This window comes from Phlebotomus papatasi, chromosome 3 (genome assembly GCF_024763615.1).
Source record: "Phlebotomus papatasi isolate M1 chromosome 3, Ppap_2.1, whole genome shotgun sequence".
NCBI lineage: Eukaryota > Metazoa > Arthropoda > Insecta > Diptera > Psychodidae > Phlebotomus > Phlebotomus papatasi.
Window position 1 is genome coordinate 76739632 of NC_077224.1, and position 23887 is coordinate 76763518.

At 32.4% G+C, this 23887-nt stretch overlaps 1 protein-coding gene across 4 annotated transcripts in view; it reads right to left on the reverse strand.

Moving 5' to 3' along the window:
• LOC129805817 (serine/threonine-protein kinase grp) overlaps nt 1–23887 on the reverse strand; it is a 56412-nt gene that overhangs the window by 7890 nt on the left and 24635 nt on the right. For all 4 annotated transcript variants that reach the window (XM_055854002.1, XM_055854003.1, XM_055854004.1 and 1 more), the window contains 2 exons: nt 16808–16950; nt 11481–11690 (listed from right to left, as the gene is read on the reverse strand). In XM_055854002.1, the coding sequence (XP_055709977.1) occupies nt 11481–11690; nt 16808–16950 (353 nt within the window). The remainder of the gene's footprint in view (nt 1–11480; nt 11691–16807; nt 16951–23887) is intronic.

Below are 23887 nucleotides of genomic sequence, written 5' to 3' on the forward strand. Positions count from 1 at the left end.
CTGATGATTTGTACATTTGACCTGAAGTGAGATTTGCCTTGTGAATTATATTTTTCGTGTGAAAAATGGGAAATTTTTTAAGACATTCACCAGTGAGGTGATGATTCTTATTTTGGACAGGTGTTTTTCTCACGAAATTTCGTGAAGCTTTAGCTTTTGTGATGACTAGGTTGGACAAATGCCTGGAGAAACAAAGGAACATCATCTCTACGAAAGAGATGTAGCGAGAAATGCCTTGAAAGGCTCCCGGAAAGGTCAGGGAATGAGCGAATTCGCACGTACTTGGAGCACCGAAGTCAACTCACTTTAATGAATGATATGGAAAGTTTCTGGGCTTCTTGTGACATTCCACGTTTCCCTTACATGACCAGGAAGAGGACTTGGTAAGATTGGTTCATCAAATGAAGAACAATGGGCATCCTATTGAGGCGGATTAGCTGTCCAAATTTACAGTCAAGTTGGACAAATTAATAAACAAGTTGTCCAAAATAAGAGCCAAGGTCACCTCTACTTATCAATTCATTTTTAAACGTATTAAAACTAATTTTAATAAAAATAAGACGATAAATAGCTTGCTAAGTTTCTAAACAACGCTTCTGAAAAGAGAGTAACAAGAAATGTCAATTAGTATAGAAAATATCGCACTTCAAACTTGGAACTTCGATGCTTATAAGCAGACTGTCCAAAATTATGAGCACTTCCCCTAAATAATTTTTAGATTTCCAAAGCAAAATTTAGAAAGGCGGACCCTTATGAAATAACTCAAGTTCATATTCAAAACTCCATTCCATACTATTCCAAATCGAGTTAGATTTATGCCATAGACATACTTACGACTTAATCCGAGATACGGCTTAACGTAATAATAATAATGATTTGACTATTGACTAAATCCCCATTTATTTCCCAGTAAGTAAATCAGTTTCTATGCTTAAGACGAGAGACGAATTAGTCAGAAACGGATGGAAATGTAATCTGACCATTTATTGTTGTGATTATAATTACGTTAGGGTTACGCTGGTATTACCAAACCTCTCCTAATATCGATCAAGCGATGCTTGTAATATCGACTTCTCTTCCAATTGATGGATAAAAAAAATATTTTTTCTACATGAACTTTAATTTATTGTTTGATTATTTAATGTTTTACGATGTCAAATAAAAAAATTTACAGTTTTTCCGGTAATATTTGCACAAGAAAAGTGTCTTTTAAAAATGTGTGCACAAACAGTGAGAAAAAAGAGGCTGCGATTAACTTTTTTTCGTCATAACTTTAACACTTTTTAGGTGTAAAAATATATCAACATTTTTTAATGTTAATTTTACACCTTTTAAGGGTAAAATCAACATGAAAGAAGGGTAACTTTAACCCATAATACACCTAAAAAGGGTAATATTTACACCGTTTTCGAATCAATACTGCAGGGTAAAATTAACATTTCCTGAATGTTATTTTAACTTTTTCGGATTTCTCTCAGTGAAATTACAATAGTAGCCATTCCAAAAATTCACTTTGCTGCCATTTGTCTTAAGCAAATACAGTCAGTTTTGTCAGTGAATTGAACAGTTTGTGCGCCTCTTATCGATAAAATTGGTATAGATATTGGAAACCAATTAAGGATTAAAGCTTACAATATGAAGATTTTATAGGTAAGTACTGTTAGTTGAGTGTAATAAGAGATTTTCTGCGATCTATAATATCAAATTATGAAGTATTGAATATTGATCACTTTTTTCTTAAGCAGAAGCATGACAAAAACACAAAAAAACGCCTTCAATACCGGGATGATGAAATGGCAAAAGCCCTTGAGGATGCCTGGAATGGACTTCGCATTAGCGAGGCAGCTCGGATATACAATGTGCCGAACGGAACACTGTATGCGAAGTTAAAGGGAACCCGTCCGGAAGAAAGACGTATCGGCGCTTCTGCAGTACTCTCAAGAAAACACGAGCAATCACTGGAAGCTTGGGTCCTTTCACGGGCTAATGTGGATCATCCAATTACCAAAGATCAACTTCTCAACAGTGTGCAAATGTTGTGCAGGAAGTTGATAATTCCAAACAATTTTGTGGTGTATTAAATTATTTTGATTGTTCCAATTAGAAATTTAAAGCTAAAGTATTTGAATTATCTATTTTTTATTTTATCGGAAAATATAAAATACATATTCACATTCCCTGATGGTACGTGTAAAATCCATTTTTTCCTTGATCGATATTACAAGCATCGACTGATCGATAATACCATCAACTGATCGATATTACATGCAAATGCACTTCGAAAAGTTTTTCGTGTTTTAAACCACTCCAAAATGAATATATCAAGAATGTGAGTGGTTTATCTTCTAGAGAACATCTGCAAGATTGACTATAACAAGTTTTTACTTTAAAATTTCGAATATATACATGGTTTTTTGTCTGTTAAAGTTGATCATTTCCTTAACTGATCGATAATACCCCCGTCTACCCTAAGGGGGCAGTGCCAATTAAGAGGTCAAAACTTAGCTATTTTTTCGCGATTTTTTTTTGAGAAGGAAACAATGTTATAAAAAATAGAAGAATAGATTCTTTTAGATTAGTTAGAGAAAATTTGGGGATAAAAGGATGGTTTCCGGAAATGTTTTTGTTATTTGTTTAATATGTGTGATCTATCTTCCATGTTCCGTGCTAATAATGGCGTGCTGCCGACGTCAATGAGCTCCGGTTGATAGTTATTAGAAATTGGACTGCGATTAACGTTATGGGCTAGGATTTTTCCTTAACATTCAGTGTGTACAAGAGGAAATCAACATTTATTTCCGTTATACTATTTGTATTACTCAAACTTTGCAGAAAAAAACACGTTTGACATTACTTAATCATTAGAAGGAGTGATATTATATTATTGACTTGTGTTTACGGTATTATTCATATGGACAATATCTAAAAGATATGCAAGAATAAAAGAGATCTTGTAGGCCGTTTTGAATATATAAAAAGGAGTATTTGTTTTTAAAAGAGAATCGGAGGAATGAACGAAAAAATCAAGGACACATTAATGACCCTAGGGTTGACTTATTTAGAGGCCCTTTGTACAGCACAAGTCGCTATTAATCACCGCTTAGTACCTAAAGCACATAGAAAATAAAACACGGGATATAAGAAATTTTCAAGACTTGTTCCCCAACTTACCATCGTGGCTGGACCTTAATTTTAGCACTGAATATTAAGAATACTTCATACAAGATATTCGTAGTAGGGGAAAGTGCCCATGCTTTGCACGGGACCAAGCTTCATAATGACTAAATTTTTCCTATGTTACTGAATAGACAGAATAGTTAAGATAGAAGTGCTAAGACTTGCTTTAACTCTTTCGCATCTTTTAGGACTTTGAGTGCCCCAAAGGAAGACATAGATATTCTGGGAAAAACAATTTTTTGTATGATTTAGAAAGGACAAAAATTCAGTTTTTGTGGGTGATTATAAACTGTAAGGATGTCCAAATTTGGAATATTTTTTGTAAGACCATTAAATCCTGAGCAGCTATATTTCATAAAAAAACGTGAAATTGGCTTACTCGATCTTCGACGATCCCGAAGGGGATTCCTGAAAAGGACAATCGATTGGGGAAATTCACTCAACGCAAATATGAGAAAATTTCGATGGAGGATGGAGAGCAAGCTGGCTTTCCTTAGCAACGAGGAGTTAAAGGAAGCATGCGAGAATCCAATCAACACGAAGTTTTATAGGATCTATAGCGGATGACCTATTTGAAGTAATTACGGGTTGTGAATAAGCTTTATCCTCTAACAGATATTGCTATACCGAGTTAATAGACAAACTGTCTCCTGTAGAGAGATATTAAACGACTTTAGCGAACCTAAACATCTTTATGATCATAAACACTTCAATTGTGTCCGGCCGGATGACTGAAAATTCTCTGATGCAGTGTGTCCGAGATCTTTGTATGAGAATCCTGGAACCCTCTCGCTAGGATTTAACAATTCCCCAATTCGATCGCTAGGGAAGATAAGATGTGAAGCGTATCGAAAGTTCTGGAGAAAAGTTGAGTTCTGATCTATTATATTGTAAACTTCACAGATTTCCGCATCCGAATGGAGTATCTTTCCGACAATTTTAGTTAAATAGCAATCTTTTCCATGATAGAAGGATTGAGGTTAAAATCTCGAAAGAATTTAACCCATTTGAAAGAAGTTATAACCATTTCAAAATTTAAAGAAGGACGATGTGTGAAAGGATTCCTTTCCTTTAAATGCTGTCAAGCAATAAGTGGCCTTCCTTATGAAAGCGGCCTGGACTATAAGATATAGAAAGCACTTAAGGCGTTTAACACTTCGAGGAATGATAATAATAATTATTATGGCATAGCATTCCATAGAGAAACTAGGCCTTCTGGCACATTTCGGTACATTCATTAATATATTGTCATTTCATGTCTCGCGGAATCCAGTCCAATGAAAAACGAATAAGTTTCTTTTTAAGTATTTTACTGTTCTTGAGTGCTTCTGTATTATCGACTTTTCTTTGTATTGGTTTCTGTCTTGGCTATTTTCCCCAATCCTCGTCGTGTTCTAAAACCGCCAAACAGTCGTGACAGGAACCAATACAAAGAAAAGTCGATTATGTAGAAGCATTTGAGAACAGAAAAGTGCTAGAAAAAAACATATTAATTTTTCATTGGAATAGCACTATGAGGCTCACTGGATGCAATTCTTGCACTTTTAATGTCGGAGAAATTCCTAGTGTCTTAAAGAGGATTCAAACGCGGGACACTTGCATCATAAAGCGAGTACTCTACCATGGTAATGATACTTCTGACTAAAGAAATATATAGACTACTACACAATTGAGTATTTGTTCACTGTACTTCTATCCTTGCAGAAATGATCTTTTAGGTGCATGTTTAAATGCACTCAAGTGGCCCATTTTTGGGTAAGACATTGTGATGCTATTCCAATGAAAAATGAACATTTTTTTAGCATTTTACTGTTCTCAAGTGCTTCTACATTATCGACTTTATATTGGATCCTGTCTTGACCGTTCGTTAGTTTTAAAACATGGTTGAGACAGAAACCAACACAAAGAAAAGTCGATAATGCAGAAACACTTGAGGACAGTAAAGTACCAAAAAATGTTTAGGAGAAAGATTTCCCCTTTACATTGTTCATTGGAATAGGACCATGTATGATTACTTTTAAATTAACTCGACACGATAAAAATATTTCTGTCTCACCATGCTCTCTGATTTGATGGAGCTTGAAAGCATTAAGTATTATGAACTTTCATACATTTGCATTGTTAACATAAATATTTGAAAACTAAATTTTGAACTGAAATGTGTTAAAATATAAAGAAAATTTTCATCCTGTTTTCTCATTAAATACTTCTTTACATGAGTGATTCGAGTTGTTTAATCTACTCTTACACGAATCTGCCATAAATCTTCGGAAACTTCCAATTTGTACATTCAATATTTAATCCATTTATCCACTGTAAGTGCAAATTTCGACGGTCAATTCTTGTTTGCAGTTACAACACGAAGGCTCTTTTATTTTCCCAAAATCATACACTTTTTCATAAAACGCCATCCAGTAGCGATGAATGTAAACAAACCCTCAATGCTTTGGTAATCTAGCTTTATGAAATAGCAAATCTATCATACAGCTAAAGCGCCAAAGCGGTGATGATTGTTTCATGGTAGATAAGAAGGTACTCCTCCTTGACAGGATAAAAAATCATATCCCCTCACTTTTCATATGATTTATTTGGACATTAATGTCGATACCAAAAAAAATAGTCCATGCTATGAACCTTTTTTTTACATCTACATATTATGACTTCACGATGGTATTGGATTATAGACAAATCGCTTCAAGTGTTGACGTTAAGACCAAAAAAAAAAGGATATTCCCTGGACTTTAAGATGAAATTCAATTTCTTCGAATATTGGATTTTTCTCCAAAAGAAACGAATATTTCTTTTTTGCAAAAGAATGAAAAACTCTTAAAACTCTCGATATTAAATCTTTCCAAGACAAATGGTACTTAGAAGAAAGTGCAGAATTTTCTTCATCAGCTACACTTTTCTTCAACTCACAGAGCAATTAAAAACTTTTCACTCGCCACGAGGGAATTCCCTGAGATTTTTCTGGGAACACTTGTTGTCACATCAATAGAATGTTTCTATCTTGCAAAACTTGATGAAAATCTTCTCAACATCATTCCATTCTTGAAATTCTCCTCTCTTTCTCCATCTCACTTCCTCTCACTCTCCAGATTCTCATCTTTTGTACTCTCATCATGAGTGAATATATTTCTATATCTTTATTTAAGTGATAAAGGACTAGAGAGAAAGAGAGAGATAGACAAAATTCTTGAGAAACTTTTGCTTCTTCTTTGAGAATTTCACTTCTTCTCTTTACCAAACTTGGCATCTGTCTCACAATCTGATTGATAGTTCATTTTGAATGCTCTTTTATTCCATTTCACATATTTCCAATTCATGTATGTCCTTGTTTTCTCAAAACTTTTCTTACATGCAATTTTCATCATTTTCTTTAAAACGAAGCCAGAGAATACATACAAATAGTTAAGTATAGTTCGTCATGAAATTTGCAAACAATTCACATATATTAATTTTTCAATAAAGAATGCCTTAAGCTTAAGCACTCTATGAAAAATATTTAATGAAAAATCCGATCAGATCAAACTTTTTAACAAGGATCCTTCTCGAGATAATTCAAAGGGTTTAAAAATTATAAGTTAAAATTTCTTCAAAGAAATTTAATTAGATGTTTAGTTGGACGTTTTAGCGTCTTGTGATTAGAAACACTAGAAACATTATTCTATACGTCAAGCTGAAGTTTTTTATTTGACATCCACGCAGTAAAAACGAGTTGAAATGTTCTTAAGAGAATTCCCAAAATTAAAACGATAATCGCAGAATTCTTCCACTGTGAAACACATTACTTTAATTATGGTGTGTAATGGTATTAATATGAATTAAGAAGAAATATTTCCAACAATTAACGTTGTAAAGTCTTCATTTTACTGATTTTACTGCTCGAATTCCACCGAGAAAGCAGTATTTATATTATATTTATATTATTTCCTCGATTTTGTGATTCCCTTTCCCAAATTCCACCATCAACACACGGAGAACACCCTTCTCAACATAATCTTCGCGTTTCAGACGATTCTTGAGAAATTATTACCACACTATTCGTTCGTTCTTCAATCCATACAGCCGACATCTGACCTATAGGCCTAACGGTTAGAGATAGAGACAATGGACCTTTGAAGAACCCCCTTTTTTAAGGGTTCCCTTTTAGGAATGTCCATATTTTGGAATTAGCTTCTTAGAAATTAATAGATGATTATTGTGAAAAGATACAAAATTACCCATTCAAGGGGCACCAACAACTGCTATCAAATAGAAGTCATATCGGTTACAGAAGATTTTTTTTACATTAAACCATTAAAAATCAAACAACATTTAATGTGACTGTATACAAAAAGAATTTGTTCCACAGAATTCAAATTAGGAACATAACAAAGGAAAATGTCATCAAAATCGACGTAATGTCAAAATATTCGTATGCAACTTTAACCAAAAAAAAAGCTTTGCATAACACAAGTTATCTATCTATGCAATTAACTTTAGCCCATTGTTTAGTGCGCTTCGACAAGTTTATATTTAATTATTGTATCACAGTTATTGTTTTTCGCAACTCTAGTAAGATATCTTCAATCCTATTCATAGGATACATGCTTTGAAAATCTGTGATACTAACTACAATCATTTATCAAAGCTGAGTTCAACTGATTGTATACTAATGCTATTCTAATCAAAAATGAACAGTATTTTTAGGACTTTACTGTTCTCAAGTGTTTCTACCCAATCGACTTTTCTTTGTGTTGGTTCTTGTCTAGAAGGTTTTTAGCAGTTTTCGCCATATTCCAAAACCACTAAGCAGTCGTGAAATGAAGTAACACAAAGAAAAGTCGATAATGTAGATGTACTTGAGAACGGTAAAGTGCTAAAAAGAATGTTAACTGTCATTAGAATAGCAACATAATACCATTATAGCAAATCGTAGTTAAGGTCAGTTGCTGTACTTCCATTTAAGGTTGGTTTAGATAAATTTACGGCAGGTACACTCTAGCATTTTTTTAATATAAAATAGGAGGAAGTAGGGTAGCTTTGAATTGGGGTTTTCCTATTTTACTTCACGAACTCAAAGAGGAAGCAGTTATATAATCGATTTTTTTTCAACTTGTCACCGTCCTGGAGTTTAAACGATTTACAAATATTAACTTCGGGTCTTCGCTGACCCCCAATAAAAAAAAAACAATGGCCTCAATTCTGACACCAAGACCCAAGATCAAGAAAATTTCAAGATTTTGGTATTCTGAAATAAAAAAAAATCAAGATCAAGATGTCAAATCCGTCAAATGTCTTGGAATATTGAAATCCAAGACACAAACCGTGTGGATATCACGATTAGCAATTCTGGAACCATTATTTCAAGATGTCAAATTTCTTGTTTTATTGAAATAATTCCAAGAACCTCTCGGAGATGCTTAAAATTTTCAAGATAGTCACAATTTGAAGAATTTCATGCGGAAATCGTTTTTGATGAGGAATATTGCTATAAGAGATGATACGAAAAGAGAATTAATATGAAAAATACTGAGTTTGGTCTCAGTACAGCACACCCTGAGAATATCTGCAAAAGAATCACATCTTGCATAAGCATTTCCTGGTTTATCACACGACTCAACTTTGGTTTTCAGTTCCTGTACTCCTGTTTATGGCCTTTCATTTGTTATTTAAAACGTTTTGTAATTAATGTTCTTAATTTATACGGCGAAATTTCAACAAATTCAACAGAGAAATGAAGATATTCGTAAGAAGTGACGTTTCGTTAAGTGTGGAAAATCTTGAAATCTTGGTTCTTAGCTAAGATAATTTAAGTTCCATAAATGCTTCGCGTCAGAATATGAAATCTTGATTTTGAAAATATTTGACAGGTTGAAATTTTGATCTTGATCTTGGTCTCAGAATTGAGGCCAATATCTCCAACCTAACCAATACCATGTTTATATAGTTTATTTAAAAAAACGACTCATACGATTTCATTCATTTTTGGATATGTTTTGGATGTGGTTCAACTGAACATTTCATCCACTCATATCTACCTATAACGTAAAAACATCGCCATCTTGAATTTCTCATGGACAAAGTTTAATTATTCTAGAGAACCTATTCTTTAACCGATTTGGTTAAATTTAGATTTTTTAGAATAGCCTTGAGATTTTCAATGCGGCTGCATAACCTACAATCGGTAAAGCCCAAAATAGACACAGGGATCGACTTATACGGGTTTCAGACCTAAGCCTTAGCCATATTGCTTAATTTCTATAATTTTTTATCAATCACGATTTTTTGGAAAAATTTAACTTAGGAGTGGATTATTACAGATAAGTTACCTATAGGGTTATCAAAAAGCATTTAAATTGCTCGCTATTTAGGATTTTAAGATCTTCGGGAACTGGGCTAAACCTCTAGTCTGAAGCCGGTCTTAGGGATCATCCCGAAAAATGAGGATTGGTATCGATACACTAACGGATCAGCCCAAAACTTGGAAGATCAGGCTGATCTTCTAAATTCGTGAGCTCTAGTGAAATTACGGGGATTAGGCGACATAAGCGCCAGTGCTGAGTATAAAAAGCTTCACTTTGGGTGTTTTTGGATGCTTTTCGAAATGTCAATTGGGTGAAAAAACATGGAGAGTAATGGTACGCAATGTCGCAAAATCTTAAAATGCGTTGAGATTAGAGTAATGGGAAGGTCAGAGTGCTCCTTTCTGTAAGAAAAATCCATTGATATTGCACTTAAGAAGTCTTTCAAATATCAAAGTGTGCACATTTGATAGAAATTTACGCTGAAAACGCTAATCCTTGATCCAAAATCCTCAGTGTATGATAGTTTTGGCTGATCCTTTACTGCCAAATTTTTCGAGCTGAGTATTCTCCAGGATCAGCCTGTGTCTATTTTCGGTATAATCAATCGGTTAAGTACCAGTAAATGACCAATCTTTTATAAATATTATTTTTTTTTCTGTCCATAAAATTGTTACCCATGTAGAGGCGAAACGGTAAGAGATACGAACTTCAGATCTTCGGAGAACCCCCCATAAGTCAACCCAAGGAAAATTATTATGATTTTTATTTTCCCCTACCCCCCCCCCCCCCCCAAACCCCTCCAAAACCATGTTTTTTGGCTTTTCTCGAAAACGGCTCCTATGATTTCTTTTATTTTTGAATATATTTTGGAAGTGACCTAAAAAATCGCCATCTTGAATTTTTGAAAGTCAAAGTTTAACTTTGTCTTGAAATTAGTAATGAATCGGTTAAATATCGTAAAGTGACTTATCTTTCTCGTATTTCCATTTTTTGTTTGTCCGTATGCTTGTAATGCATGCCATAACATTCTAGAATGATCATTTCTTCACCAATTTTCGATCTTGAAATCCCTATATGATTTATGAATCAATTTAAATGCTATTACACCAGTAAGCAGCAAAAGGGTATGATAAAAAACAATTCACAGGGAGCTTTACCTCGTGAGTTCGAGCATGCGGTAAAGTTGAGACACTTTGCCATCACTTTTTTCTTAGATAGAAAGTGAAAGTTTTATTATGTTTGGATAATAAAATAATGTGTTAAAAAGTTATATCCATAAAAAAGAAGTAATAACGTAGAAAATACTTCGCAAAGTTCTCATATTCTTAATTGATTTTCTTTGTGAGTTCAATTGGATAAAAAAATATTATTCATCTAATTCAGTTTAAATTAAGTATTATTCAATTTAAAAACATTTTTTAATACCTACTGCTGTTATTAAACTTTTGAATTTTCTGAGTTTTCTTTTAATTATGTAATAAACTGTTCCTTGATAAATGAAATTTATGCTTCAAATTTTTTACGATTTTTTTTTGCGGATGATTTAATGGAAATGCTTTGAATTTTTTTAATTAAGGTAACTTTTGTACTTAAAAAAGTATGAATTTTAAAAAGTTTATTTGCAAATACCATGAATAACACTTCACTTTTACTTCTTAATAATTTGATATTATGGTTGTGAAATTACAATTAGGAAAATTAGTAATTTCGTTCACTCGTTAGTTAGTACGTGTTGATCAAATTTGACAAATATAATTAATTTTGAGTCAAAATCAATCAAATCAAATACTGAAGATTTCTTTCAAATGTTTTGGCCAGCTACTGAACTTCTCTCAGGAATTTATAATCACCTGAGAGTCACTCAGTACCTGACCAAACCATCGAAAATCCACACCAAAAGTAAATAAAATATTCCTGGAAAATTGAAAAATGGTAAACGGAGAAATCTCTCCCAAAAACACCATGAAATATCATTGAAAATATCATAAAGATGAAATTCAATATTGACATTACCTGTTGAACTAAATCTCAAATTGCACCACTTGTGATCCAGTATTTGCTGAATTGTGAGCCTCTCATTGGGCTGAATTGCAAGAATTTTCCTCAGTAACGACAATTGAAGTGTTGAAAGCTTCTTCCACGGTGTTATTGATGTCCACGTGGTATTTTCCTTCCACATCAGAAAATCCTTGCACGAAGTCGTTGGTTTATCCCATGGCAATTCTGGGTTACACAATGCACACACCGAAAGAAAAAAAAAGAGAGAAAGAGAAAAATTCAATTTCTTTTGTAGTCTACAATACGAAGAAAATTGCAAGACAATGGAGCAGATAATTCATTAAATAGCCCAAAAAGGGAGAGATAGAAAGGCAAGAAATGGAATTAATTTACCCTCCCTAAATCTCATGTAATTTCTCCTTTCTTTTCTCTGTGTCCAGTTGAAGGAAGAAAAGAAGAAATAAAAGATCAAGAATGGAAGTAAAGGAATTTCACAATATTACACTATATGGTTTGGTGAATTTATTTTAAGAAACCATTATTTTTGCACGTGTTTATTTCTGTTTTACAGACTTTTCTTCTCTCTCTCTCACACTAATGTCCTAGTCCAAGTAGAGTGGAGCAGTAGAAGGAGCAGCAGTGCAGTATTTGTGCAGTTTTTTTTTTGTTTTGGTATGGTGCTTAAGCAAATCATTGCTGGACCTCTGGTATTAAAGCTTTAGACAATTTTTTATTGTACAATCTACAGCTAGAATACCAAAGACCGAGCAAAGTTTTTTTTTCAATTATCAGCTTTCAGAACAAATTTTTTCACACCCTAATCTCTTTTTTTTTTCAAAATTAGCCACACAAATGTAAAAGTCAACACTTGGCACACGACACACACTAGAAAAAAAAGCTTGTGCAGAAAAGTCCAAAGTAGGGATGATAATGAGATAAAATTCATCACTAATTCCACATATACAACAGAAACGGAATTTAAAAAAAAAAGTTAATTGTTTTTTTAGTAACACAACGCAGCACATTTCAAAAAAGCAATTAAAAGAAAAAGAAATACAAATGTGTTGAAAAATAAATACTCTATGTATTAAAGACCATAAGTAAATTAAAAAGAAGAAAAATACTGATAAATATCATATAACAGATTATCTTGATTAGGGTAAGGGCTCATAATTTTGTTCAGTTTCTTATTTTGGACACTTTGAGGATAAAATTGGACACTAAAAATAACTTGATTAAAATAATGAATTTTTATTCCAATATTTGATGAATAATGAATTCTATCTAAATATTTGTTCTTTTTGGAAGATTTTAACACTAAATACGTTAAATTTTGAATATGATTTAAGTTGAAATTGCATTGATTAAAATTCAATGTGAGCAATTGCTTAGGAGAAATATGACAGAACTTCGTGGCTTACTTCAGTCTTATTTAGCTGTGGTGAAGTACTAACAGTGTTTCTTCGCTTTTTTTTTGAGTGATATTATTGAATATTCATTGAAATGTGTGTTGATTCACGTTAGTGGTGATTTGTACATTTGACCTGAAGTGAGATTTGCCTTGTGAATTAGATTTTTCGTGTGAAAAATGGGAAATTTTGTAAGACATTTACCAGTGAGGTGATACTCCTTATTTTGGACAGGTGTTTTTCTCACGAAATTTCGTGAAGTTTTAGCTTTTGTAATGACTAGGTTGGACAAATGCCTGGAGAAACAAAGGAGCATCATCTCTACGAAAGAGACGTAGTGAGAAAAGCCTTGAAAGGCTCCCGGAAAGGTCAAGGAATGCGCGAATCCGCGCGTACTTGGAGTACCGAAGCTTCTTGTGACATTCTACGTTTCCCTTACATGAACAGGAAGAGGACTTGGTAAGATTGGTTCATAAAATGCAGAACAATGGGTATCCTGTTGAGGCGGATTAGCTGTCCAAATTTACAGCCAAGTTGTCCAAATTAATAACCAAGATGTCCAAAATTCGAGTCAAATTCACCTCTACATATCAATTCATTTTTAAACGTATTAAAACTAATTTTAGTAAAAATAAGACGATAAATAGCTTGCCAAACTTCTAAACAAACCTTTTGAAAAGAGAGTAACAAAAAAAAGTCGATTAGTGTTGAAAATATCGCACTTCAAACTTGGAACATCGATGCTTATAAGCAGACTGTACAAAATTATGAACCCTTACCCTATACATAAATGCGAAAGAAAAAAGTGTTATTTGATACTTTTCTACAATTATCAAAGAATCTTTTTTGGAATTACCCCAAAATCCTTTTAAAGATCCTTGTTAAAAACTGGATACATTTCACGTTATGAGGAAATTTTAATTGATAACTGAATTGTAGAAAAGAAGTATTTAAAGAGGTTGTAAAGAATGAGAGCTAAAAGTGACCCCAATATTATTTGTTTATATGTAAAACAACGCATTGAAGAATATTTAAAATTTGGCAAATCTCAAGCTCAATTTATAAGGAATGTAGGGACATGTTTTTTTCGCATATTTCTGAAGAAAACTGGACCATAATTTAATTTTAAACTGCAATTGTGTTGATCTAAATTACATTGCATTAAAAACCCCAGCTTCCTTTAGAAATATACGAAAAAATAGTGTTTTCAATCAATGTAGCCTCACTTCCCCCCTAAAGGGATACACGATTTTTATCTGAGATTCCTTACAATCTCAGATTTTGTGGTCACAGATGAAATCCGACCTCGTCAGATCGGGCCCAAATTTTGGATTTACACGTTTTGACATTCAGTGATCACAATATCATGTGTGCTAAAAATCGATTTTCGTGACCGTCCCGTCGTAGGTTTGCGGAATCATCGTTTTTTCTATTTTGTTTTCCCAGTTTGTCTTTGGAATCTTTGTCTTTGGAAATCTTGTCATTCATAATTTTGCACAAGTATATTTTATTAAATAAAATAATGAAATTACAACTTTATATTAAATTAGGCTGAGGGCGCTATGCACCTGGAGTCTCATTTTCTGATAAAACATGAACCCTTTTACAACTTTAAGGACTTAAGGGTGCTTATATGCATCAACGTTCTAAGTTCGAAGAGCGATATTTTCAATACTATTTTTTTTTGTTACTCGAGTTTCAGAAGGGTTCTTTAGAAACTTGACAAGCTGTTTATCGTCTCTGTTTTAACTAAAATTAGTCTTAATACGTTTAAAAATAAATTGACATGTAGAGGTGAATTTTAATCAAATTTTGGTCGTTGTGGTTGTAAATTTGGACACTTTGCTTGTAATTTTGGACAGCTAATCCACTTCAATAGAATGCCCATTATTCTCCATTTCATGAACCAATCTTACCAAGTCCTCTTCCTGTTTATGGAAGGGAACCGTAGCATGTCACAAGAAGCCCGGAAATTTTCCATATCATTCATTAAAGTGAGTTGATTTCGTTACTCCAAGTACGCGCGGATTCGCGTATTTCCTGGCATTTCCGGGAGCCTTTCAAGGCTTTTCTCACTACATCTCTTTCGTAGAGATGATGCTCCTTTTTTTCTCCAGGCATTTGTCCAACCTAGTCATCACAAAAGCTAAAACTTCACGAAATTTCGAAAGAAAAACACCTGTCCAAAATAACGATTATCACTTCACATAATTCATAATTTCCCATTTTTCACACGAAAAATCTAATTCACAAGGCAAATCTTAATTCAGGTCAAATGTAAAAATCACCATTAATGTGAATCCATTAATGTGAATCAACACAATAATCAATGAATATTCAATAATATCACTCAAAAAAAGCGAACAAATATTGTTAGTACTTCACCACAGCTAAATAAGACTGAAGTAAACACAAAGTTCTGTCATATTTCTCCTAAGCAATTGCTCACATTTAATTTTCATCAATGCATTTTTAACTCAAATCTCTATTCAAAATTTAACGTATTTTGTGTTAGAATCTTCCAAAAAATAACAAATATTTAGATAGAATTCATTATTCATCAAATATTGGAATAAAAATCCATAATTTAAATCAATTTACTTTTAGTGTCCAATTTTACCCTCAAAGTGTCCAAAATATGAGCTTTTCCATAAAGCATAATTCAAACATTGGAATAGTTCTTGAACAATACCATGAATAAAAATATGCAATACTAAATTCAATTCAAAATGTAATATTGCTATTGAGAGTGTAACGGCGTTATCACACTTGCACATTAAAATTTTAATGTGATTCACATTAATTGTCGCTTGTGAGCGTCCAAATATGTTATTTGTGTCTTTGAGTCACTTAATATTTGGGGTTTTTCTATTTATTGATAAAGAAGTGGACTTGCCCTGCAAAAATAAGTAATAAATTTACCTAAAGCATAAATATTTTTCACATTAAAAAATTAAAGAGAAAATCGCATTAATTTTTCGCATTAATGCTATAAATCAATTTATATCAAATTTTGCGGGCCAAGTCTACCTTTTTATCAACAAATAGATCAAATTTTGAATATAAAATGATTCAAACACACAAATTACACATTTGGACTCTCACCAGCGACAATTAATGTGAATCATATTAAAATTTTAATGTGCAAGTGTGATAACACAGTAAATGTATATTATTATTAAAATTTATATGAAATGAAAAACATTCAATGGGAAAAATTTACAAAATTTTAGATTGCAAATTATACACAAAAATATATTATGTTCTGCAGCATGAAAATTTACACTATCAAAAGTATTTTAATATAATCCGATCATCATCCAATTAATTATGTCATAATTAAATTGCAACCTTTTTGTACACAAAATATTTTAATATTGTGGTTAAATAACCAAATATTTATGGTTGTCCTCCCTTTGTTAATCAACAATATTTTGCCGAAATCGTGCAAATTATGTTGAAAAAGCGGGTCAACATGGTCTTTTTTTCGTGTGTTCGTATTTTGCAGTTGAACACTTTTTAATACAATGTATTTTTTTCATTGTAAATTAGGTCATTAGTTTTTTTGTTAGTTTGTACACAGAGAAACATTAAAAATAAAATACTATAGTATGTTAAGGATATTATGAAACAGAGTGTATTAGCCATTTAGCACGTTTTTCTTATTTCTTTTCTTTTTTTTCGGGTAATATTAAGAATTTTCTCAACATGTGAATTTTTCTTTTGGTATTGTATAAGGAAAATTTAGTATAACTGCTATATGGAATTTTTGGCACTAAACAGATACACAAGTGTATATAATCCTCTACATTTTTTTCCTAAGAAAAATATATATAGTATTACTAAAAGCTCCGGGAATTGTAGCAATTGTCACCCATAACCAAAAGAATTTGTTCTATAATATATAGTGATATATTAGAAATAGTATCTCACCTCCTGCCAATAAAGTCACCAGGATGATGCCACAGGACCAAATGTCGGCTGGGGTTGCAGCATAGGGTTGTACTAGCACTTCAGGCGCCACATAAGGCAATGTTCCACATCGTTTGTCCAGCAATCTCTCCCTGCCCTTCATCCTGTGTGCATTTCAATCCATTCCATTTGGTGTACAAAGTCATCAGATACAGACACAAATTTTCGGGTTGTGTTAGCGGATTAGGGATACGGAAAAGTTCCCACACGGGACATGGACAACAGGGAAGGGTTAAAATGGAGGAGAAAGAGGAGAATGATGTATCATTGAGAGGGTGGTGGAATAGATTTTGGTGATTGTTGCACGATGATAATCGAGGATGAAGTCGAAAGAGACGGAGAGAGAGAGAGAGAAGAGACAAAGCATAAATTACACAATTACAATTTATATTAATTCTCCCCAGAGATGTTCTAACAACCATCAATTAATTTTCACCAAATTATCTCCCTCGCTCCCCAACTTTGCCAAAATGTAACAGATAATGCATCAAAGTTGCACATTCAACGAGACAACGGATGAAAAGTCATTGAACAAAATTGTGTGATTGAACAAATAATATATCACATTCCAAAGTGGAACTTTTCCATTTTCAAAGCTGCAAGTCACAAAATTGCTTTTTCACCATATTATCTTCTCAGTCTAACCCAATGTTTGGATAACCGAATAATATTATAATTACTTTTTCAAGTTTTCAAGTAAAAACGATTTAAGATTTTCTTAGTTGCATTCCCAAAAATTAAAACGATAATCGCAAAAGTTTTTTTTTTGCTACAAAAGAAATTGCTACTTTTAACCTATATATAATGGGATTAATACGATTAATCGTAGTAATTAACATAGTGTTAACTAATTTCAAACGATAATCATTGTGAAATGAAACTTTCGCCTGAAAGATGTTCCTCTTTTATTACGATAATCGTTAAGAATTTTGCTATTAATAATTGTGTTAAAACTCATTACACACGATAATCGTAGTATAGTAAGGTGAGGTAACTGGATCGTTTTCCGAAGAGTGCTACTTAAACGCTTGTTTTTGGACTGATGAAATTCTTTTTTTTTACTTCTTCTAAATCCATAGAATTATTCACTGTTTCATTCACTAACACAATATAAAAAAAACTATCAAAAATATTAAAGAAAATTTATAAAATAATGATAATACTGAAATAAGTCAGCATGCACTAACTGGGTCGTTTTTTCGCTAATTCACTTTTAATTATACCTTTGGATTTAAAATACTTTTTTTCACAAGGAAAAAAAAAACAATAAATGTTTTCAATCAACCAGTTGTCATTAGCGAAAATATCACTGCTAGAAAAATTTTAGTGAAAAACCCAGTTGGCACAAGATTGAAATGAGTCGATTACACTCACTTATTTAATATATAAAAATATTTTTTTTGCTTTTTCTCAAACTTGAATAGTTATATTATGTTACTGTAGTGACTATATTACGGAAATAAAAATAAAAATATTATTTTAAGTGGATTAGTCATAAACGATCCAAATAGCGAAGCGCCCGGATTAGCACACTTGACTGTATTTTGTTTTCACAGCACATTTTATGCGATAAAATATTTCTCAGATTCTTATTGTGTCTACACACAAGAAGCAATTTTCGTTAAAAATTTCCTTTTTTTTAAATTCTTACATTTGTGCCTACGGGTCCCGGTCAAAATCCCGAACGCCAAAATCCCGAAAGCCAAAATCCCGAATTCTTAAAAATGTCACAGCTACTTCCACGATTGCATCCGCGCTTGATGGAGGCAAAGGGAAATCTTCTGAGTCTTAGGAAATTATTCTAAACATTTTCCTCTATATAATTTCAACAATTTCAGGATTTTTAAAATTCGGGATTTTGGCTTTCGGGATTTTGGCTTTCGGGATTTTGGCCTTTTCGGGATTTTGGCGTTCGGGATTTTGGCTTTCGGGATTTTGGCTTTCGGGATTTTGGCTGCCACCGGTGCCTACAATAAGTATAAAGGAAATTTTCTTTAAAAAGGCATTTTTTAAAGAAATTGCTCCTAGTGTGTTGAGGCCTTTAGTAATTGAAGGGGCAGCAAAGTATTTTATGTATACCAAGTATATGTCAGAAGTGTTTTCGCATCATTTACCGATTACCGGTCTTTAACCAATTTGAACCGATTCATAAAACGATCAAAAGATACACCAAAATAGTTTTAAGGGCAGAATCATATTGACAGTAAAATGCTCACCGTCAAAGTCTCGCCATATTTCATTAATTTACGCATTTTCATTGCAATTCTTGCGCAAATTCTCAATTACCGTATTACTTTATCTCAGACTCGGTGGCACTAGGTGCAAATAATGTAAGAAAATTGAAGAAATAAAATGAAAATACGATAAACGATGAGCAAAAAAACTGTAGGATTTTTTGCTACAGTTTTTCGTACAGTTTTTTTGGTCACCGTTTATCGCATTTTCGATTCATTTCTTTAACTTTCTGATATTATTTTCATCTAGTGCCACCGAGTATGAGATAAGGTAACACGGTTATTGACAATTTGCGTAAGAATTGCAAATTGCGTAAGAAAATGCGTTAATTAACGAAATACGGTGAGGCTTTGACGGTGAGCATTTTACTGTCAATGTGATTCTGCCCTACGAGTAATAAAATAGATTTTCGGACAAAAATTGATTATCGGTTTATAATTAACTGGAACCGATTCAAACTTGTCAGAAATTCCAAGACCTTTCCAACGAGCCCAAATATGATACCATTCGGTTGAGAATTACGCTTTTTAGAGCCTTTTTAACCTTTGACCTTGATAAGCCATTATTAGGATTGTTTCAACGATAGTTTCGTATATGAACGAAAAGTCCGACTGGACCACCGATTTTCTGATACCTACCATTATTTTTTACCGTATACTCCAAAAAATACACAGTGGAAAGCGGTTTTTTTCTGTCATGAAAGTCTATACCATAAAAATGGATGGTCCTTTTGACTTCCAGTGATATCCCGAATGTCCTAACTATCGTATAATCTTTCTTTTAAGTAGGCACGTGACGCGATCATTTTGTTCGTTGACGATTTGTTCAATTGTAAGAATTTCCTTATCAAAGAAGATGATGTTTGGCTAATGACGCTAGAGCATAACTTTTTGAATTTGAACAACCTTGCAGGACTTTGCCCTTTTTAAACTTATTAAGGTTTTACAAAGGATCATATTTTAAAATCAACCGTAAGTATAACAGTTTCATTAATGATTCATAACCAGTTAAAATCGGCTGAGATATCAGATTTCTTAGGGATTTCAAGACCTTTAAAAAAAATCCAAGCCTGGCCAAATCGATTAACCCATTCTTACCATGGTATTATATATCATACGCAAATTGAGTGATTTTAAAGGGATTTATTTCTGGGCAATTGACATCCGAATTGCTGTCGGGAATGGATTTTTAACTACTTTAGTCCATAAATTACTTGGAAAAAATAGTCCGACAGAGATGGGAATACATTTTGTTGTTCTTTTATCGCTTTGCGGAAAGTCATGCAAAATTCTTGCTCAAAATGGCGGATGAAAAATACGACATCCCGTCGAATTTGTTAAAATTGGCCTTCATCCTCTTCTCTGATTTAAATTTTGATTGCCAATTTCTTTTCTTTTATAGTTACTCTACCTAAATCAATAGAGTTTGTGTAATGAATTGAAGTATAGAATTAAAATTCAGCGACCGTTAAGGCGCATGTTTGAGATATTCTCCCCGCGCCCCCATAATAGATATTTTTTTCTTTTCTAAAAAAAATCATTTATTAATCTCTAAGAATATAATTTCAAAATATGAACATTCTATCTTAACTCAAGTACTTCTGGTACAATGACTGAATGGGTTAAGAAATACTCTCAAGAGTAGAGTGGGGTAGTTTTTTTCGAATACAAAACTTTCGAAAATATAAAATTTTGGAATAAAAATTTAATATCTGGGAATGTGCTATATAATTTAAATATGTAACGCCCGAGAGAAACTATCTGGATTTAGTTATGAAGGTTATGAGTCTTAAAAAAGGCTTAAGGTGCGTAAACAAAGCCACCCACCCCTATAGATTTTTAAAATAATTTTTTGACTTAAAAGAAAACATTTGTATATAAAAGTGATTGAAAGAAACATTCGTATAACGAAAAAATTATAACTATATAATAACTAATTATATACAATTATTATCGCTAAAAATCGGTAAGCATTTTACTCTCAGGATCGTCAAATTTCATGTGCAGGATGTGCAGCAAAATACTTTAAGAAATAGCCTCATCGAAAGCAGCTTTAATAATGTCATAGAAAACGGTACTCTCGAGTTTCAATAAATGACAGAAAGAGCTTCCAAAATTTCCGCTATAAGATAAATTGAAAATGTAGCTTTAGCTTCTCAATTAAATCGGAAATTATCTGTTCCGATTTCGGTTTTCCACTTTTGGTCAGCACCATGTATGATAATCTATATCAAATGGTTATCCAGGATTAAATGATTAAATCAACTGTAGTATAATTGCATAAGCTATATTATGACAAGAATAACAATTTGCACAATGGTCATTTTCCGATTAAATGTTTAATTGACATTTTATACCTTGGATAAATTCAATTTAAAAGAGAATTAATTTTCTCGGAATATTGGCCTTTCGCGGAAATGATTTTTTTTCTCAAATACTTTTCCTCTTGTGCACTATATTATTTAAACTAATCCAGAAGCACTGAATATCACGAGTGAAATTCATAAATTTCCTCTTTCACTTGGTAATTTTACATGAGAAAAAATAAATAAATATTATTCGTAGCATCACCAGCATAGGGAAAATTAAGAAAAAAGAATGTAGTTTATCTCTTTTGGATGCTTGAGGTAAAAACTCTATTGGTACAAAAGCTTTTGATTAAAAGTACCAGATTATGAATTTTTAAAACTCTGCTGACACCATATCTCAACCATAAATCACTACAAAGTTTCATATAAAATTCCTCTAGACTAATTAGAAATATAGTTTTAGCTGAGATTTTTCATATGTTTTCGGTAAAACATTAACTTGTCAAATATGTTTTTCTAAAATAATTGGTATGAGATTATATTAACAGATCAGCATCATTTTTGAGTGCTTCAAAAATACTTTGTAAAACCAGTGCCAACATTGGTGTGGAACATATTCCGAAACTAAAGCACAATTGCCACTAAATCAGGCCATGGTGTGGAATCAAGATAATGATTTTTTTCTTGAATAGAAGATGATCTATATATTTGGTACTCATGAAGCTTTTTATTCTTCTGTTTTACGGTTGGCTGTTCGATTCATCTGGATTCATATAGCCAACTCTTGGAACATCGAATACGTTCCACAATCGAGATGTTCCCATGGAACTTAAGCTGTGATACGAAATACTGAAAATTGAATATATTTCCCTAACAATTGTTAGAGAATAAGACTCTTTCGAGCAGCAGGTCTTACTTAGGTCCTAAATAGATTCAGACTGATCCTCGAAAATATTTAGCCTGTAAAAACATCCTAAATACATAATCATTTTTTCATAGAAATTTTCTTATGGAAAATTGCATAGCCTTTCGGGAATAATTGTACTCAAATTGTTCATAATTCACTCTTTTGAATAGTAAATTATCAAGCAACATCGCGAAATTCCATCTAAACAAATGCTCATAAAACCCTATCATCTTTGTCTTCATTAGAATTGAACGATCTCATCAACGTCTTCTAAGCGTGAAATAAAGTTCTTCTTCTAGTAGTAGGTAATAAAAACTAACGTCAAGTTCACACAAATTAGGGACACTTAACACTTTTAAACTTTACCACGACTTAAAACAAAAGCAATTTTTCCCAAATGCTTTGCAATTTCACATAAATTAAACTTTTATGCAAATTTTTTAATGAATTTTTGCATGCATAATGTGAATTCAGCTTTAATTATGATTATGACATTACAAAGCTCTACAAATCGCAATAGAATAAGCAGTTGTTATTTTTATTCTTTAGTAACACAAAATGGTGATTTTGAGCTTGATCTCGGAATTTCAACTATACTACTATTTAAGTCAAGATAAGTAAAAGAATTGCCTTAATTCTGTAATCAAGATAAGGATTTAAATAGTAAGCTGTCAAAGAATATTTATCGGTTATGAACCGGATCATTACTGGTTTAAATCCGATTGAAACCGATTCAGTTTTGTCGGAAATTCAAGACCTTTCCAACGAGCTCAAACATACCCCATTCTCCTGATAAATACGCTTTCCAGAGCCTTTTTTAACCTTTGACCTTGAAAAACCCTTATTAACCCTTTAACGACGAGACAGTTTTCACTGACCGAAAATCAGTCATAAAAATGAAACCGATAAACGAAATCAGTGAAAGGTAAAAAAAAAATACCATTTTCGATGTATTTTACTCCGCGTTTCGTCTTGTAAAAAAGCTATAATCAAGGAAACAAAAAATTCTTCGTTCAAAGACTAGCGTTTAGCTTGTCTGCTAACAGGATTTGTATTTAGTAAATACTTTAAATATTGCATTTGTATATGCCCAATATTTTTGCTATTTTTTCAAAGAGATCTTAGTTAGGCAGTGACAAGTGGACATCGGAAGAAACATTAGTTTTTTTTATTTTCAACTCGGATTTCTTCACGGTGGAAATCATAAATAATATAATAGTATTTTTAATAATTTTCTATTTGTGAACGAATACCCCTTGGTCCAACATTGAGTGAACTTCACTCCACTTGATTCCACTTAAATAGTAATTTTAAAAAAGTTTTGGAAATAAACGAGTGAGTTAAGAAATTAGGGTAAATTAAGCTACTTCAAAACCTGCTCCAAATAGAAATTTTTCGCTACTCCAAATGGAAACGTCATTGTTTTCATGATAAATACAGTACTAAATTATTATATTTATATATTTTCTATACCACAGTTTCAGTATTCAGTTAATTTTGCTCTAAACAAAGCGAAAATTCATTCATATTCACAAATTTTAATTTGTTAATTTCTCAGAAATATTAAAAGTGTACTTTTTCACTATCGAAT